General features: G+C 40.4%; 3 protein-coding genes across 3 annotated transcripts; 1 reads left to right on the top strand and 2 right to left on the bottom strand.

Moving 5' to 3' along the window:
* Window positions 1–730: 730 nt before the first annotated feature.
* Window positions 731–10090, top strand: PVX_081820 (hypothetical protein, conserved; the record flags this gene model as incomplete). Its single annotated transcript, XM_001613590.1, has 1 exon — window positions 731–10090. One exon carries the CDS (start codon window positions 731–733, stop codon window positions 10088–10090), a length of 9360 nt encoding a protein of 3119 aa, XP_001613640.1.
* Window positions 10091–11700: 1610 nt separating this feature from the next.
* On the bottom strand, window positions 11701–13411 carry PVX_081815 (hypothetical protein, conserved; the record flags this gene model as incomplete). The annotated part of the gene is made up of 3 exons (XM_001613589.1): window positions 12384–13411; window positions 12031–12171; window positions 11701–11856 (listed from the first exon to the last, which is right to left on the bottom strand). The coding sequence occupies exons 1-3, from the start codon at window positions 12561–12563 to the stop codon at window positions 11701–11703; spliced, it is 477 nt and encodes a 158-aa protein (XP_001613639.1). The 5' UTR covers window positions 12564–13411.
* Window positions 13412–15254: 1843 nt separating this feature from the next.
* On the bottom strand, window positions 15255–19537 carry PVX_081810 (hypothetical protein, conserved; the record flags this gene model as incomplete). The annotated part of the gene is made up of 1 exon (XM_001613588.1): window positions 15255–19537. One exon carries the CDS (start codon window positions 19535–19537, stop codon window positions 15602–15604), a length of 3936 nt encoding a protein of 1311 aa, XP_001613638.1. The 3' UTR covers window positions 15255–15601.
* Between the last annotated feature and the right edge of the window lie 975 nt (window positions 19538–20512).

Genomic DNA, 20512 nt, shown 5'->3' with positions numbered 1-20512 from the left:
ATTGCAACTCCTCGTAAGCATATCATACACGTTTACTTACGTACGTACATTTGAATGTACACGTACCAAGGGTTTAATTTTTGTTTTCCAGTTTTGTAAATTTTACACCAAATTGTTTTCACCACATGTGCCGTCAATGAGGCCAACCCGTTAGCGGCACGTACAAATACGTACTTGTGTGCCTGTGTACACACGTACACACTATATGAATGACCTTACACGTATATATATGCGCTTATAAGTGCATACCTATTTATTCACGAATTGTTAACATGTATGTGCGGGGAAAATACCCAAATTTCTGTACTCGCGAATAGAGTGTACCATTATAATTACATGTGCTTATTTTTTCCCGAAAATCTCCTTTTTTTTTTTTCATTTCTTTTGTCTTTACACACTTTTTTTTTTTTCCAACATACATAAAATAATCACCGCAGTTAATCATACAACCTTCTTACACCTGACTAAAATTATGAACCACACCAACCATGTGCTTAAAATATTAAGCGCGTAGATGCATGTACATACATTTGCACCGCGCTGTACTGAAATGTGTCCCCATTTTCGACGAAAAAATCAAGCATTTTTGTTATGCAAACATTTACTCATTCGAAATTAAAGAATTGGTCGAAGAACCAAAATATAGCAACCTGCAACAGAACAAAATAAACGGAAAAGGGATACTCAACATATAGCGAAGGATAAGAAAAAAAAAAAAAAAAAAAAAAAAATGGGTAGAGTTATCAAAGAATTTTACAATTTAAGGCATAGATATTTGGATAAAAGGAAAGAGACAAATATAAATATTTTAAAAAGTACTAGAAATAAAATAACGTGCAATAATGACGTAGCGGTTACAAATGCATCCACCCATTTACGCGAAAATAAAGATGAATGCAACAAGAATGCAGCAACAAGCGCGAATAAGGTAAAGGCGCAGAGGAAGACCTCTGGGTTCAGGAAGAACCATGAGTCGGCTGAACACAGTGGGAGGCATAAAGACAGGACCAAACACAAAGGCGAAGAGAAAGGCAGCGACAAAATTGGCAAAACGAGCAAAATGGCTAAAATAGCCAAAATAGCCAAAATTGATAAAGGCGATAAAAGCGACGCGAACGATGCGAATTATGCGAACGGTGCAAACAAGGCGAACAACGCACCGGAGGGACCAATCAACCACAAAACAGGTCCCAAAGGTAAAAAATGCCAATTGCACAAATCGGAAGGGTGCAAAGACCACAACATAAGCTACGATGACCAACACGCAGGCGAATGTAAAATCATCGCAAATACGAATGAAACAGACACCTGTTCAGATGTTTACGTGGCAAATTCAAACAACCCGTCAGAGTATCCCCATAATGATAACAAATTGAGTAGCCACTCGGGCTCTACCTCCAACAAGACACATGAGCACCTCGTTGAAGAGGAAAACATCAACAACGTGAATAATTCCGAAATAAAAAACGTGTACGACGTTTTAGATAAAAATTTTGGTTTCATCTCCTGCACTATTAATAGTAACGGAGCTAACACGAGAGGCGGCACCAGTAGCATAATTCAAAGTGACTGCCGACGTAAGCATGAGCAACAAAATTACAGCCGTGCTACATCTAATATTTGCGACAACAGGAATGATGGCGAAAAAGTGGCGCACGCAACGATAAGTTGTGACAAAGTAAATGCAAATGGAAATGCAAAAAATGATGATCATGTCGAAGGTAGTAATTCCTACTGTGGTGAAAAATGTGATGATGATGTCGTGAAGAATATATGCGAGGGGGGGCCCCAAATGAATGAAGGTAGTCATAATAGTAGGTACCCCTTCACCGATGAAAAAGATTTATCCGTTTTGGAGAATATTGACTCGTCTGGGGACCACAATGTAACAAATGAAAGTATCCACATAAAAGAAAAAGAAAATACACTTAACATAAACAAAGTGAGCTTTCCAAAGGAGTGCCAATCCAATCTGTTAATAAGCGAAAAAAATGAGGACCATAGCTGCCATAACCCTTCATTTCTTAATAATAAAATAAACGAACTAACGGATAGATACACACACTGTGCAGAGACAACGCACCATGGAACTAATGACACACATGATAACCCTATGGGCAGTAAGCTCCAAATGGATAAAACGATTTATAGGTACCACTGCGATAGGGACCAAATTAGCAATAGCCAAAATGTCAAGGGTATAACCAGTTGCGAGGACAGCGGGGAACAATATAACAACCAAGTCTGTGTGAACACCTGTGGAAAGAATCCCACAAATCAAAATGAAAAACATTTTGAGGATGCACATAAGTCGAATGTCGCCCTCACAAAGTGCCTTTCAAGTAACAACTCTGAGCAAAAAGAAAAAAGGAACGGCACCAGCAACACTGGCAGCGAGGACCATAGCACCAATTATCGCACGCAAAATGGAAACGACGCCGGAGATGCCTACAGCAGTAGCCGCAACAACGGACATAATGACAACTGCTACGGTCATAACTGCAACAGTAGCAACAATGCGAAAAATGGCAGTGACGACGATAAAAATGGCAGCGATGATGATAAGAATGGCCGGGACGATGATAAAAATGACCGGGACGATGACAAAAATGCCAGTGATGATGACAAAAACGACAGCGACGATGAAAAGAACGAAAGCGAAGATGAAAAGAACCAAAGTGACCACGAGCATAACGAGTTTGATGCGGAGGGGAAACCCAATAGGGATAGCTTCAAAAATTCCCACAAGGCTGTCAACCCAGATTACCACGAACTACCGATCCAGCAGAGCAAATTCTATTCCAAAGAAGCCCAACACGAGGAAGTAAGCAACCTGTACAAAGAAATGCTGACCAAACACATGAACAGTTCAGGCGATTTACTCAAAGAATTACATATGCAGAAAAATGAAAGGGAAAACAGCCCAAATAATAAATACCTAGAAGAGGACAATTACGTAAGAAGTGATGATATAACCCTACCCATTAATCATTTCCTCAAAAAAAAAGAAAACTATAATTGGAATAAAGAACATTACGAAATATTCCACTCGTTAAATGATATAATATGTGAAGTGAAAAAAAAAAGCAACTTGTTTATAAATAATTATAAGAATAAGGAGATGGCCATAGACAGTAGTAACAACGCACTAAAGAGCAAAATCGATAGCACCCGCTTCAGCAGCATAAACAAGAATGGCAATTACTCCAACCGTATGCACCTCCCAACCTATGCAGATAGCAATATAAGAAAAAAATATAGTGCCGAACATTCCAGTAACAATTTGTATAATCACAAAATCGGCAGCAACAATGCATTAAATGTAAAGCATACGTCCCATTTAGGGTCCAGAAACAACAGTGCTTATCCCCCCGAGATGGAGGACTCCTCTGGTTATGGCTGCAACAGTTACAAAGGTAACCACATTGACGATGTCAGCTGCAACAGCGCGAACTGCAGCGAACACGATTGTGATAAACAGCCCCTTAGAAATAATAGAAGCCCCATCAAATGCAGCAAAATAAGCAACTTCAAAATGTACAACATGGGGACGGAGAATATACACGTAGGAAACTCCACGAATAAGGCAACTCTCCAATGCGACGGGAACTTTAAGACCCAGCGAAGCGACCCGTTCGAACACAACAGTCACCTCCTCCATAAGAATAAACAAAAAGAAAGCTGCTATTCCAAGCAGGTACTGTTAAAAAACGTGGCACACAAAGTAGACAGCAATTTCGTGCAAATTAAGAAAAAGGAAAACATAAGCGCACACACGGATCCCTTTAACGAGCACGCAAAAGTGAAAGACATATATGTGAAGGAAAGCCCAAATGGTAAAGATAGCTTAATAAATAAAGATATGTACAACAATTTTACATTAACAGAGACGTCGAGTGCACTTCCATATGCACAACACAACAAAGGGAGCAATGCCCCCTTCGACAGTTCTCTTATGAATTCCTATTTTTATTTAAAAAATGAGTTAAAAGAAGTAGACGACATTCACACATCCATCTCGAACGACATCAAGGCGAACGGGCAGTGGTCCCAGAGGAGGAGCCTGCCAACGAGTCTACCAACGAGTCTACCAACGAGTCTACCAGCGAATCTACCAGCGAAGGGTGTGGAGAACCCACAGAAGGACGCTCCATACAGTAACACCCGCAGCAACGCACATCAACCCATAAGTCACCATCACGAAGTGACCAAAGCGAGTAGAAATAACACAGAAAAGGAGACGGACAGGATAATGGCAGCGAAAGGATATCTAGATAGAAACCACAATTTCCTGCAGTGCAACCAATACGCAGATAATCACATAGTCCTAGAGGACAGCGTTGAAGATGTAACTTACGAGATTAAACATGCAAATGAAGAAATGGGTGCCAACAGAAGTGGCGCCACGAACACCGCGAGAAATGCAAATCCCTTTTTAACAAAATGTTATAACGAAAAAAATGATTATGAATACATCGAGGATGACAACTCTGTGTATAGCGTAAATAACGGACAGCCTGATCAGAAAGTTCCTTACCTAATAATTAACAATGGCCATCGGACGAGTGACAAAATGGACGGCGTGCACTATGCCCCAGAGCGCACATTAAACCGAGGCGACTTCTTAAGCGCAAATGACACACACGGATTTTTCCCCAAGGGGGGAAACAACAACGGAGTTTGCTCTATGGAGGATGGTGATGTCGTCGAAGTAATTCCCAGCGAAGTGGAAGTCACCAGTGCTACCCTCGCTGCGGATAATTATAGCCAGCAAAGTGGTGATCACACCTGTAACCGAGGCAGCAAAGGAAGCAACTACGAAAGTGGCAACTGCGAAAGGGGCAACCTCGAAAGAGGCAACTGCGGTGGTAAGAAGAAACATAGCAGCTGCGCGGAACTGCCCAGTAGTCGCAAAACTGTTGGGAACAACTACCTCACGAGAAGCAAGTCCAGCCTCGACATCCAGCACAACTATTCAGATCATAGCATTGATTCCATTTATGACCGAAGAAGGAACAGGCTATACGAATACGACTCCGTAATGGGTAGGAAAAAATTGAGAAAACAGGGGAGACCAAAACTAACACAAAAGGCGACAAAGAAAAAGCGAAAGACGAGATCGTTAAATGATATAGATATGAATTACTCCGTTGAAGTCCCAAAGTTAGGCAGAGGGAAACGGAGGAAAAGAGGTTTCAAACTTAGGAGCAAAAATAAAAACAAAAACATCAGCGCGATTAGCAGCGGAAATGGCAAAAGAAGCGAAAGTACAAACATGAACAGCAGTAGCCACGAAATGTGTAACCCGAATAGAGACCCATTCAACTACGAAAAGATGGAAGATGAACCAATCCACATGACGAACGAAGAATTTCATCATAGCAAAATTTCCAGCGGCAACATAAACTATGAGCAAAGTAACCTAAATCCATATAGACAAAGAATCACGGCGGCAGATTACAACGGAGGAGGCATCGCATCGGCTGATATGAAAGGCTCTAGTTTAAGCTCGATAGACTATTACAGGAATTATGACTCGGTCCAATGTGTGAAAGGGGATTTACTAAAAAATGAAAAGTTCCCATTCATCTTTTACGATTCGAATATACGCAATTTGGTAATATACTACAAGGAAGATTGCAGTGACGAAATTAAATGCAAATATTTTTCCGCCCAACGATTTGGACACGCAACAGCTAAGAAAATTGCCCTGAACTTTCTAAGGTCCCTAGGAATCAATCCAGATCACCTAGAAAATAATAATGTCTTTTCCTATGAAAAGGACTCCAAAAGTAAGCTGTTCAACATGGCAAGAGGAAAGGCATATGTAGACAAAGAAGAAAACTCAAATATTAATCTTATATATGATACCAAAAAGAGAAACGTAATCGTCTCATGGATTAACAAAGTGAAAGGATATAGCTTCAGGAAATTCTCAACACAGAGATTCGGGTTCGATGTTGCCCTATGCCTGTCCATCGATTTCTACAAAAATTTAGGAGGAGAAAAAGAAGAAGAGGAAATACGAAATTATATTAATAAAGTCAATTCAAATTTTAAGAGCATTCGAATATTAACAAGTAAAAAAAAAAAAAGAAATTTAAAAGGAAAAATCATAGATGCCACCACCGAATTTATGGACCTATATTCCAATAGCTACGAAAATATGTACGATCATACCTCCCTCTCCTACTTCTATTTTAGTAACATAAAATACAATATAGAAAATATAAAAAGGAGGAGTACACAAAACGGAACAAGTACCAACAAGGAGATGAACAAGTACACCAATTTGTTCTACATAACCGATCAGTTTTATCAAATATTCGAATGCAAGTTGAAGAACATACATATGGAGCAGGTAAAAATGACGAGGGTTTATCAGTACGATTTCTTCCTAAATAAAACCTTCTATTTCTTATATCTCAAATATTTAGAAAATGTCAAGTCGGCGCTGTGCGATGAGAATGTCCACAACTTCGCAACCATGTGCGAGCAGGTGAAGTCGTGCAGACGGGGTAAGCAGGGCAATCAGTGCAAGCCGTACAAACAGTGCACCGTGCAGCCATGCCATAAGGTGCTAAGCGCAACCGATGAGCAGTATGCCAGTGACACCCCCACCAACTACTTTCAACTGGTGGACCTCTACTGCGATAGCGATATTCATAGGAACTGCACCAATGGAAATATTAACTACTTCATGAGTAAGATGGACTACTACAGGGACGAAGACATCCTGATGAAAGGCTACTACACCGCGGATGACACCAAACTGTATGAATTGTTTTTCCTTTCCAGTGGCCGTAAAGGGGGACTGGAAGAGGACACTTCCCTAGTCGACCTAAACAGCAACTCCTACAACGACAGGGTGTACCCCGAAAGGATTTATCATAAGAAGCTCTACAAGAACGAAGACCATCACAGCGAACTCTACCCAGGGGGAGTAAGCCCAGTGCAAAAGACCAACAGAAGAACAACGAGAAATAAAAACGCCGAAAGAGGAAAGCCCTTCCAGGACTACCACTTTTATTACAATAGTGGAAACGAGCTTGGGAGCGGTAATGGCAATCCTAGCGGAGATGGCAACAACTGCAACTGCGGTAGTAACAACTGTGGCGACGTGAACAGCAGCAGTAGCGGTAGCAAACGCAAAAACTCCTACAGCCAGTTTGACAATACTGATGATGATGACGACGACGATGTGTGGGTTTACAACGAGAAGAAAAAAGGCACCATAAAGAGAAGAAGGATGTCCAAACATAGAAAGAGGAGCAAAACGAAGGGAAAGGCAAAACATAGTACTATGTCGAAAAGGAACTCCATCATGAGTACCAAAAAAAGTGAGAGCTATTATGAAGACGAGGACGAGGAGGGAGACGAAGACGAAGAGGGAGACGAAGACGAAGAGGAAATGCTACTAAACCAAGTGAGTAGCTACAAAAAAGTTGGTAAAGAAGCGAATAAAATGAGAAATAAATCTACCGGAAGAGGGAAAAATAAAGGGGCTCACAAAGGAGCGAGCAAGAAAACCGGGAGGGGAACCAACAAACGGATGCATAAGAGGACTCTTAAAAACGCAAACAAAGGTGTTGCCAAAGGGGGCACAAGAGGAATCAACAAAGGCAACCACCAAGAGCAACATAACATGAACTATTTAAAAAATAAAAAATTCTCATCAACGAATAAAAATATAAGCAACTTACTTACCAAGGGGAGAAAATACATTCTCTGCTACAACTATATGGGGAAGATCCAGGTGAAGGTGTTCAGTGCTGATATATATGGCTCCATGACGGCTCAGAAAAAATCTGTTGCATTTTTACAGCAAGTTAGGAGAGAACTAAAAAGTGAGGGTAAAATTCTATACAGCGAGAGTGACAGCAAAACTGCATATGATGTAACAACGTCGCTAATGGAGTCGGCTCTCTTAAATCCGTATGACCACCATGGTTCTTCGATGAACAATAATATCCAGTGCGCAGATCTCCCATCTCAGGCGAACAACACGGTTGTCAAAAAGAGGAGGGGGAGGAAACGCAAAAAAAGGGAAGACGCAGTGGAAGAAGTGTTTGAAATGGCCGTGGCGCTGCAGGCGGGGCAACTCGAATGGAAGGCCCAGTTCGCGCAGGAGCAGGCAAAGCAGGAGGACGCAGAACAGCAGACGAATCGGCAGACGAATCGGCAGACGAATCAGCTGACGAATCAGCTGACAAATCAGCAGACGTACCAGCAGAGCGACCTCGGGGCGCAGAAATGTGCCGGGGGGAGGACGACCATTGGAAAGGGCAAAGAAAACGAGCCGAGCTCCCAATTAAGCTCCCAAATGAACACCCAAATCAGTGACGAAAATGCGCCTGCGAACAACTACCAACATACGAAGCTAAGCGACTCCGCGGATTACCAAAGCATGCACTACTTTTACGAAAATGAAGACAATAATGAAAACGTATCGATGTGCCAATTGCACAGTTGTGAAGATAAAATGGTTAACACTAATGACCCCATTATTCTTTCCGAAAGTTTAATGAAGACGTATTCACCCAGTGAGCAACTTCATAGCGCACTGGACACGCAGAATAAGGACTACAACGGAAAGGAAGAGGAATATGAAAAAGGCACTTTTGGAGAACCCGTTAAAAGGAACCCAAACGGTAGTGACCCCCCTTTAAATGAATACATAAACGACACGACAAGGGAAGAAAGAAACCCTTTTGATCATAAAAGCGGAGTGAATTCTTTGAACAAGGCAGCCCCTTCGATAAGTTGCACAAAGAGGTATAGTGACGCAACGGAATATGAAATAAGCACCATGGTAAGTAACAAAAGGGAGCATCTGAACAGCACCATAAGGAGTGAAAGCGAAGATGAAAAGGGTAAAGTCACTTCCCAGATAAATCAAAACGAACAGTTGAGTCTACACTTGGGGAAAGACAAAACGCAAAATAGCAGCCTCATCGGGATTGCGAAACATAACTACTTAAGTAGCGATAAAAGGTCTGCCATAGAAGATCCCCAAAAGGGAAAAATAAACACTTCCATTTGCTTCAACAAATTAAATTCTGAACAGAAAGTAGTCAAGGGGTACTTAACCCTAAGAAAAGAAAAAACCATCACACCAAATGTAAAAAGGGTGTACTCCTTATACGATTTATACACGAAAATTATTAATGAGTGCGATTACGCAGATTTCTTATCGCAACATAGTGCTCGGAAGATACTCAAAAATAGGAAGGGTGATCCCAATTATGGCCCAAATGATGATCCAAATGAGGATCCGAATGACGATCTAAATGACGATCCGAATGATGACCTTATGGACGATCAGGATGACGACCCAAATTATGATCCAAATTATGACCTCATGGGCGATCAGGATGATGATCCAAATGATGACCCACTGGATGATTTTTCCCCCTACAGCAAACGCATTATTATGAAAAGTGGAAAAACAGAACGGGCGAATAGGAACCGCATACCAAGAACAAGGCGTAATCAAGGTGGACTGGCGAATAACGAAGTGGTCAATAAAAGCGAATGTCGTGATAAGGCCAATCTTCCAAAGGGAAAGGAGACCAAGGCGGAAAGGGGAACCGCTACTGGAAGAGGCACACGTGAAGACGCCGAAATGGAAAAATTCATTAAAAGTGGAGAATCGCTTAGCAGCAGTGACCATGCGTGCTCCCCACGCAATTTCAAAAATGACTGGAGCGGACTGGTCAAGTATAACACTGCAAAAGGCGTAGTCAAAATCCCCAAAATATGCGTCCACAAATTGGCTAGAAAAAAAGGGTACACCAAACTGACTTGCATTATTTACAGAGGAAAGGGAGAATTCGTTTCTTATTTCCTAGAACGGAGCAACAAAAAAAGTAATGACAGAAACGCGGTGCAAAATGAAAAGAAGGAGGACGATATTACCAAACCGAAGGTACCCCTTAAGAGTATCGAAAAAGATGGCTGTGCTAAGTCAAATACCTACCAGTGCAGCACTGGTGGGAATGCAGCCAAAGAACAGGCTACACAATCGAACAAGAAATATTATTTAAGAGAAAAGCAAAGCAACCTCTTATCAGAAAATGCTATGTTTTAAAATTTTAACCTATCTTGAAAGATAGCTAAAAAATAAATTGCAAAACTTTTGCAATGGAACATTACACTTTCGCACATTTGAAACTTATGAAATCAATTTTTCGAATGTCTCATTCGCGTATTATCCCTTTAGGGTTACCATTTAGTGTTACCATTTAGTTTATATACGCGTGCACGTATTTTTTTCCCATCCCCTGTCATGACGTTTTTATGTTTAATAATTTTTCTTATCCTTTTTTTTGGCAAATTTTTTTTTTTTTACCCACGCATGCTTTCCACTTCATGTATAATTAAAAAAGTGCACATTATGAGCACGAGGAAATCCTTTTCCCTAGGTTCATTTTAAAGTACCAAATTTTTGTAAGTGCTACTTGCGAAAATGAAGCATAGGACAAATTATCTAACACACCCTGTATGCATATGTGTGCACAGTGCTAATTCATCCTTTATTTTGCACATGACTTTTTTTTTTTTTTTAATGCATGCACGGTTTACGTTTATCCTACGTGTAGGTATTTCCTCAACCACGTTTTACTTTGTCTCCCATTTTTTATGCCCCTCTTTTACCTGGCGCAAACGAATATGCCCATCTGTGCACACGCACATAAATACATTCCCGCAAATTAACGAAGAGGTGCCTGCCTAAATCTGCACCTTTTCAGTGCTCAACTTTTTAATATTAACACATCGTATGTGACCTATGTGACCTTATGTGCGTTTTGTGGCAGACCAATTGACTCCTTGCCACTTTCCACTTGCCACTTTTTAATATGACTTTTTAACTATAATAGCAACTTTTACATTTAATGATCTAACCACATGGGGAAATGTTCACCAAACTTTTTAACCTCCGCCATCGCGTTGGCACCACCCAATTGAACTCATCGTTTTGAGGGCATTTATATTGAAAAAAATTGGCCTAATCAGAATACCCCTTCATTTTATTAGCCCTTCTTCCGCCTCCATTTTACACAACATGCTAATCATTTTAAAAGCGGCACTGTTTAGTCCTCTACGTGTGGGTTGTGATGCCCCAATTGCGCACGACTTCCACTAACCAATTAGAAATACCGCTCACTGAGCAACTTCGCACCTCTTTATGATAAAATGTGAACAGACTCAAAGGTGAAACAAAAAAGATAAGCATTTTTTTTATCGGCATATTCACCCCTCCTATTTTGCGAATAAGCTTGACCTGGCTAGCCACAAATGGAGCACACGGAGGAAGAGAACAACCATGTGGGATTTCGCCTCACGAGCATGCCCCCAAAAAGTTGTGCTTGGCTTTTTCTTCCCCCGATTATCTCCCCATTATGTTTACCCCACTGTGCGTTATATTTGTATGCCCATCCGCAATACACTATATAGCAAAATGTACCGTGACAACACCTTAAAATTGGGTGCCCGCAAAACTAAGTCATTTTTACGTGTCTTAATTTTTTTTATTCTTTTTATGCCAACCATTTTGACAAAATTTGCAAGTACATACGTGGTGTATTTGAAAAAAAAAAAAAAAGGGTGTCAACACATAAGATTAATTAAAAGCTTTTCTCAAACATAAGCGTGAAAAAAAAAAAAAATTTGCCAAAAAAAAAGGTGTTTTATTATCACCTAGAAGGAAACACTAGCCCCCTCCGAATTTCCCCTACTCACAAACATATCCTTCTTCATCGTTTTGACTTGCAACGAACTCGATCCCTGTGGTAAAACGCTCACTGCGTCGACTCCATCTAGGTCGAAAGGCACACCGACGCTAAGGGGCACAACCTGCCATTTTGTAATAGGGTGGAAAAAATGTGAAGAAATAAAAGTGTAACTATGCTGTCCATTTGTGAAGAAGCAAGCGAATAATACACATAGCCGCTCTGCCTTAATGCCCTCACGTAGAATGCATCTCCCAAATGACAACACAGCTGTGCTGCTTCACTTCTCAAGGCTTACATTGTTCCCTTTTAAAAAATAGACATTCACTTTTATCGGGAAAGTGTCATTAAAGTGCGACAGCAAAGTCACCACTCCTTTGATGTCCCTCGCCTCTTTGATGAACTGGCAAAGCCCCGAAAAAAACAGCTTCTTGTCAGACTGCAAAGGGGAAGGGGGAAAAAGAGACGTAAAAAAAGTAAGTAACAAAAAGGAAGTAACAAAAAGGAAGTAACAAAAAGGAGGTGAAAAAAGGACCCATTAACAACGCGCACAAACGAGGAATAACAAAAAGGGCAACGATTCTCAAAAATGAAGGGCAGCTCTCCCCAATTTCCGTTGTCTTTCCATTTCCTCCACGCTTAAGTTCTTACCTGTAAATTCCTGATCAGCTCTGACTTCCCACTGTTGCTCGAGAATTTAAATTCAGCCACCGCCTTTGTTGGCCTTATAAACATGAGGGCGTTGTCCACTTTCTCCTTTCTCCACACAATGAATAGCGATCCATTGGACGCATTGTCAAAAGTTAAATATGCTCCTTTGTCATCTGCCATTATGCGCAAAGTTAGGGAAAATGTTTCTTACGTTATGTTGGCTAATTGTTTGGCTGTTCGTTTGTTCGCTCGTTTGTTTTCTCTCTAAAGAATGCATAAAATCGCAGCGCAATTTATCACTTTACACCTTCGTCTACTCTTATAATTGTACACACATATGTACGCATGTAAAACTGGGTTCTTTTTTTTTTCCGCGCAAACACTTATACAAAATTTGTATTAACGGTAGACGAAAAGGCAAATGTAGGGGTAGTTTCCAAAAGTGAATTTTCAAATTGAGTGAACAAAAAAAAATATTTAAATTGGACAGCAATCCGTAAATTTATTCACACACTAAACTGATAATGTAGGTAAAAATTTACTCAGATAAAATAAATTTCATCTACACTAGTGCACAGCTGCCTGAGCAGAAATGGAAAGATTAAATCTGGGAGTATGAACATAAGACAACAAAGAAACTTCCCAAATTTTAAATGCCACAGAAAGAGGCTCACATGTAAAATTTCTATTCATCTACTTCGTCATGCGTTCTTAAGCACTTTTTATGATATATAAAAAAATTTTCCACTTGAGCGTTTACACCATTTCTGCGGAGTATTTTTTCTGAATTTACAAATTCAGCCTCTACGCTGCTTGGCGTGCGGCAAATACTCAGTTGTGTGCACGTGGGTAACACGAACGGATATAAACTACTGGTATGCAAAAACACGAACATGTGGAAATATATACACATTTGTGCACACCAATTTCGAGGCTCACCTAAGTGCCTGCTTCTATTTCTAACCCTTTTTCAATCAAAGGAAATGAACAACTGCACACACATATAATGATAATTTTGCATTTACATCATCTTTTTTTTTTTTTTGCTTGCTCTTCTTTACATATACACATGTGTGTTATGTAAAGCGTTTTATACCGTGTTTGGCAGAGAAGGATTCTGAAGAGAATAAAAAAAAAAGAAAAATTAAGAAAATTTGGCCACAATTTTAAAATTTCTTTTTTTTTTTTTTTTTTTTGCGCCTATTATTACTATGCGAGTAGCAGAAATGCGTACGTATGTATGCATATATATGCCCCATAGCGGTATATGCAGCCTTCTTACGAAAACTGTTTCCCTTTTTTCCTTTTTCAATTTTGTTAGTTTGTACCTTTCACCTGGTTTATCACATTCCTACAGCAGATTGCCATTTTGCCGGTTCGCTAAAGGGGGGAAGGGGCAAAAAGGGAGGTAACAGCGCGCTTAAATGTGTGTATATGCAAGTCGTACGTATGCGCATATATATGTACACAAGGAAGAAAACAGAAAAAAAATTCCCAAGTGCTATTTTCTACATTCCTTTTCTTTCAATTTTGTATACTTTTTAAAAAACGATGATAACAGGAAAGTGTGGGGTACTTTACGTATTAAACACGTAAACAGCTGTTTTTAATGCCAAAATAGCGCACAACACAAAAAAAAAAAGAAAAGAGGAAAACATAATTCTATTTAAACAGATCATTTCCGTCGTAAATAAAAAGAAAGTCAAACATTCTGCAGCTACGCGTATTTATTTGTTTTCATTTTCGTAATTATTTTTATATCAGCAAATGCAACATTAAAGTGGCGCAAAGGGAAATTCAAAAATGGACACGAAAAAATGGCGTCCCGTTTGCACACCATTCTGTAGGCGGATGGGCAAACGAGCGTTCGGGTGGATAAATAAATGGGTATATATCTGTACATATACAATATGGCTAACTTTTTCCTTTTTCGTTTTTTTCTCTTTTTTTTTCCTTCGCAAAATAGTCATCTTACGTGCGAACAAAATTTTACGCATGAACTGTTCCAGCAAAACGTAGTCGCATTTTTGGCCCCCTGATGGATGCAAAAATGAACGATAAATGGGGGGGGGGAAAAAAAACGCATTAAACTTCGCATACTCCATGCGCTTCCTCCAAAAATTGCCCATGTGTATATACTTCCCTCTTTGCAACTGCATAAATAACCTACATTTTCCACCCCTGCCGCTGTTGCCTACACTGCGATGCGATAATCCTTTCCCCCACTTGTCTGCATACGCTCGCCCGAAACAGTTACACGTCTGTGTAATACTTCCTCACTTTACTCGCTTATAATTTTAATTAGCTTAATTTATTATATTGCAAGATTTTCAAAGTTTGGTGAAAAAGGGATATAAAAAAAAAAACTTTTAAAATGAACTCTCATATGTGTAGAATAAATAAATATGTAAAAAATTGTCCTAAAAAAATTATCAGTGTGGTAATAATTTATAATAAAGCAACATACTTTTTTACATATACGATTAAAAAAAAAAATTCATGGATTGACTTAAAAATAAAAAAGGGGGGGAAAAGGGGGGTTTCCTCTTAAATACACATACGTACACATATGCATATGGAGATATGCATGCGTGCACATGTGCAAGTATTATACTTATAATACCTGTTTCCCCCCTTTTACAATTTAATTTTATGTTCTGGCAAAATTTTTAAAAAAAATATTTACAACAGATTCATAAAGGGTGATTTAAAAACATTAAAAGACTTTAAACAAAAGTATATACTTTTTTGTGCTGTGTTTTTCTCATTTTTCGCTTTTTATTCATCGTTTTTTTGTTTTTCGCTTTTTATTTTTCATTTTTGGTTTTTTTATTTTTTTGCTTTTTCGCTTTTTTGGGGTCCTCTCGAATGTTTGCGGCGTGCGCCCCTCCTGCGGCGGCGCCCGTCTCTTGAATTGCTCATACTCTCTCGCGCGCTTAAAAAAATGGCAATCTGCGCGGCACCTTCGCACTGTGCGTGTGCTAAAAAGGCATGTCCTTTTGTACGCCAGTAAGCTGCAAAAGCTAACACGTTGATACGCCCGTACAATGGCACATACCTATGCGCGCAGAAAGAAAAGGGGGACGCCCTCCGGGGACCCTCCCAAAAGGCTTCGCCCGCTCTGCCAGGCAGCGCAAGTTTATATATATATATACATATACGTATAGATATACATATATATACACATGCGTATTTGCATGCTATGCACGCACCAGGCGTCAGTCAACCTTCTGGCTGGCTGCGCCCGAGAAAAAGGAAGACCACTCCAACGCCTCAATGATGAACAGCTGCTTCCTTAAGGAGATGTTATGCGGAAGGGTGTGGTAAATGATAAACTTGTGGAAGAGGGATATGTAGGGCTGCAGCTGCGAGATGTTCTTCACGGATGTAATAAATTTGAAGTGCTTATCCAGCAGGGTGTTATAATTCTCAAACTTCTGCTTGTCAATTAGCTTCAGCTTAATCTCCGGTAGGGACTTATGCTTTATGTTGCTTAAAATCATTTCGATGGCTTCCTGGGTTATTTTTAAATACTGCTCGTTGGATATTTTGACATCCGGGTTGGCACCACCACCATTCATATTTTCTCCATTGCTATTCTCTAACGAGTAGTCATTGTTATCCTTCACCTTTATTTTCTCCACGTTGCTCTTTACCTTGCTGCCCCCACCAACGTTATTTCCCATGTCCATTTTTTCTATTGCATTTTTATCAATGTTGAAAAGGGCACCGAGTTCTTCCTTTTCTTCATTACTCATTCCTAGTCTATCTTTGAGCAAAAACTCATAATCGTCATGTATATTTACCTTTTCGAAAACTTTCCTGCAGTAAATGGCTTGATCCCTAGCTCCGTAAAAACCCAAGTCATCAATGGAAAACTTCTTATGCACAACAAAGGTACTAACCCAACTTTGTGACAACTCATCATACGCCACTCCTTCGCACCTTGGTAACTTTGCTGCCTTCTTAATGTGAGACGTTCCATTCACTTTGATTTGATTCCACCTATTTCGTGGTTGTATTTCTGGCAAGTTGAAAAGCTTCTCTGCTTGTTTTCTACAATTGATGGCTCTCTCACGAGCATTTTCAAATCCGTACTGACTTATTGGAAAATAATGCTTATGATATTTGCCATCAATTTTCCAGTGTGCAATCCACCTTTGCCTATTCTTATCAAAGCAAACTCCACCAACTCTGGTAATTTGGGACACCTTATTGAGGACTTCTTTCTTTTCATCGTCCAGATTTTTATTGCTCTTTTCCATCTTCACTTTATTCCTTTTTTTGTTAATTTTTTTCTGCACCCCGGTGTCCAAATGTTTGTGATCAACATCTAGGTTGTTCCTCTTAAGGGAGAGGAAGTTCGGTTCGTACGCTTCGTTCATTTCGTCCTTCACGTTCAGTCCCTCCCCATGGTACACCAAGTCGTTCGTGTTGTACAAAATTTCATCCTTCATTTTTGTGCTATCATTCAGAGAGTTGTTGGAAATCTGCTCTTCATTGGTGCTGCATGAGTCTCTTTTACAAGCATTTATCACATGTACCTTGTTATTATCCATGTAGCTCTCCATATAACTGCTAATGTTGTTATACACATTATCACTATTGCAGTGCTCGTGATCTAAGTTGTTTCCTCCGCCGATATTGTCGTACAGCACTACGCCATCATCCCCATTAACCCGTTGCCCATTTTGAAGGTGAACACTCGTCAGCGTTAAACCCTCCTCATTGTTCAAGTACAAATTACTATTTTCTTCGTAACACCCGTTGTTACTATTGTTCGCACTAATGTTGCAGCTATTTTCGAAATAATTTGTGCTTATTTCACTTTTATTCGTATTATTAGTGTATTTACTGGAATTTAAAAGTTCCCCAGTTAGACTCTTCTTCGCTTCTATATCCATGCAGGCGAACTTATCTACAAATTTGTAGTTGTCATTACTATTGTTTTCGTTATTACTGTTGTATTCTTCGTTCTCGTTGGTCTCCTCATTTTCGTTCGTCTCCTCATTTTCGTTCGTCTCTTCATTCTCGTTCGTCTCCTCATTCTCATGACTGTCGTCGTTCTCGTTACTATCGTCATTCTCATTGCAGTCATCGTTATCCTCATTATCGTCACTACCGTTGTTATTGTTTCCTCCGTTGTTGTTATTTCCCCCGTTGTTACCGCCACTGTTGTTCTCTCCGTTGTTGCTACTTCCATTGTTGCTGCTTCCGTTATTGTAATAGTTGTGGTTGTAGTCTCCGTTGTTGTCGCTATTGCTGTTGTAGTCGTTGCTGTTATAGTCGTTGCTGTTGTACCCGTTGGAGTTGTACCCATTGTGGTTGTACCCGTTGTGGCTGTACCCGTTGTGGCTGTACCCGTTGTGGCTGTACCCGTTGTGGCTATACCCACTCGAATTATCATTGTTGTCTCTGTTTTCCCCGCTGCCAAAAAATTCCTGCTCGCATCCTTCCCTCGAGGCACACTCACCTCGTATTAAGTCCCCCCCAAACAGGGTAAACTCCCTTCTTGGGTAAAAAAAATAATTGGCGAAAAGCTTTTCAAAAATATTATCATCCCCTTTCTTGTTATCCTTCTCATCCGCAGTTGGGAAACTCATTAATGGAAAATTTCTGTTGACCCTCTCCATCTGCGCAGCTGACACTTCTTTACGATCTTTCCTTCCGGAATGTTCGCCCACACCACGAACATCAAGCATGCACGGTGATCTTCTCTCTAACCCGCAAGGGTAGCCGCATAACGCCTTACAGTGGCGTCTGTACATGTGCAACAGAAGGCACGTCAAAAGGAACTTCCTTTCTTCTCCGCTTAGCGACAACATGGGCACATAGTGCTTGAAATTTCCGCCCATTTGTTTCGCTAAAGATGGTACACTCCACGCGTAATTCCTCGAAACGTTATTTGTTCCAAAGCTGGGTAGTACTGACACCTTCTCGCCATACTTCTTACTCTTCACAAGGACATTCTCCTTTCCTTCACCTCCCTCGCTATTCCTTTTGCTCAAATGGGATAATGCCGAATGATTACCATTCAACACGTTTTCCTCTTCCACGATGCGCATTTCAGCTGTACGGTTGTCCCCATTCTGCGTGAACCTTCCCAAACGGATCGCTTCATCTCTCATCAGGGGGCGGACAAAATCTGTCACATTTTCATTCCTCACAATTTTACCAAAATCGTTATTCAAATTGTTCTCTGGTTGAAATACGCCCATGGGTGATTCATCAAAAGGGGCCTCCTCCCCACTTGGGAAACTATCCCCATGTACATTTGTCATAAAAAATGACGAACCCGTTTCAGCTTTCCTTTTTTCCATACCCTTTCTTATTAAATCTTCGCACTCACTGAATCTGAGAATGAAATTTTTGCTTTTTTCGAACCCATACTTTTCCACGGGGAAAACGCTTATTATCATTTTTTGGCGGAATTCATCAAACATGACAAAAAGGTACGATCTTAACTGATCTACGTAATAGCAGCCGGAGTAGCAGTCAGCGATTTTCACTCCTCGCAGGGGTGCACAAGGAAGGTTCCCATCTTGAATGTGCACATATGGCACCTCTTTCGCCTCCTCTTTCGCCTCCTCCGCGCGCGTTTCACCTTTTCCGCTCAAACGTTCGTCACCACTGAGAGAGTGGCTTCTACCATTGCTATCGTTTGGTCCAAACGGGTGATGAACACATCCCATCGGAGCACACTTTCCTAAATCTTCGCTCTTATTACTTTCCTTGCATTTTTTGGCATACACTTTGCTGGAAAACCCTTCCGTCAAACCTACCTCAACATCAGTTGCGCCGCTTTTATTTGCAACGAATTCGTCGCATTCACGGTCAGCCCTAACCAAAACAACGACACAGGGCATCACCTCATAGCCCAGGTACACATCCCCATCAATAACTAATGAATACTGAAAATTCTGTCTTCCATTTTTTAAATTAACCCCAGAATAACATTTAAAAAAGTAAAATAAAACCAACGGTATGGAAACGGTTTGGTATTCCTCCTTTTTAATATCTAGTAAGTTTACACTCTGAAAATTCGAGTCCAGTTTTTTCTTCTCCTCTTCTTCTTCTTCCTCCAATTTTTTTAACCTCCCCAACTCTGGCGCCCTCTCGAATTGGTGCAGGTTATTCTGTCTCAGCAGTATCATGGTTGGCGGTCTTTTTCCTTGCGCTTACAGCGGGTCAGGTGGGGGGTGCAAGCATGTACAAACGTATGCCGAAATGTGGGTACGCGTATAGCCAATATATATATAGATAAACGTGTGTATATATATATATATATATAGGTATGCCTATATGTTCGCACGTGCGGACACGAGGGGGTCCCCCTAAAGCTGCGACACTTCAATAAAATTAATTACGATAAAGTGAAAGGCATAAAAACGATCTGCTATGCGCTAAAATACACTGAAGAACAATTAAAAGGCGATTTGAAAAAAGGTGAATAAACGAAATGGCGAGTGAATAAAAAAATGGATGAATTAAACTTCATTTAACAAGGCACTTTCAATTTAAGGGAGCGCAGCTGCTCTCTCTTATTTGAGACTCCTCTATTGGGAGGGGTTAACTTAAGGAATCATAAGTGAACGGCAAAAACCATCTTTCGCTGCTAACGTGTTCGTTTCTCCCTCTCCGGTTGGTGTATCAACGACAGGGCCTATCGTCGCAACGGATGCTGTTCTCGCACGGGCGCGCAACAGTACGAATGGGTACACGTGTATGGATACACGAATGTACATATATACATATATATATATACATACATATGTACACATATATACATATATATATACATATATATACATATACGTACGCAACGCTCTAGCGGGCCATCCCCAAATATGCCCCTCGAAATATTCTCCACGGTTTGAAAGCTTTTTTTAAAATAGTAAGTAACTCAACTGGGAGCACTCTCTCAGGGGGTGCTTCACGCCATAAAATGAAATGATAACACACGTCCGCGCGGGCTCGCACGCACATACATACATATGCATATATATATGTACGCGTGTATACGCACGGCTACATACACCTGTACTCGGTCAAAACAGGCAAGTGTATTACGCATCGGTTTTATATATTACTGTATATACGCAGCGGCCTACGTGTGTGTTGGATCCGAC

The sequence above is a fragment of the Plasmodium vivax genome, chromosome 2, assembly GCF_000002415.2.
Source record: "Plasmodium vivax chromosome 2, whole genome shotgun sequence".
In the NCBI taxonomy this organism is placed as follows: Eukaryota; Apicomplexa; class Aconoidasida; order Haemosporida; family Plasmodiidae; genus Plasmodium; species Plasmodium vivax.
The sequence above is the reverse complement of the archived record's forward strand: the minus strand, read 5'-3'. Positions and strand labels throughout refer to the sequence as shown.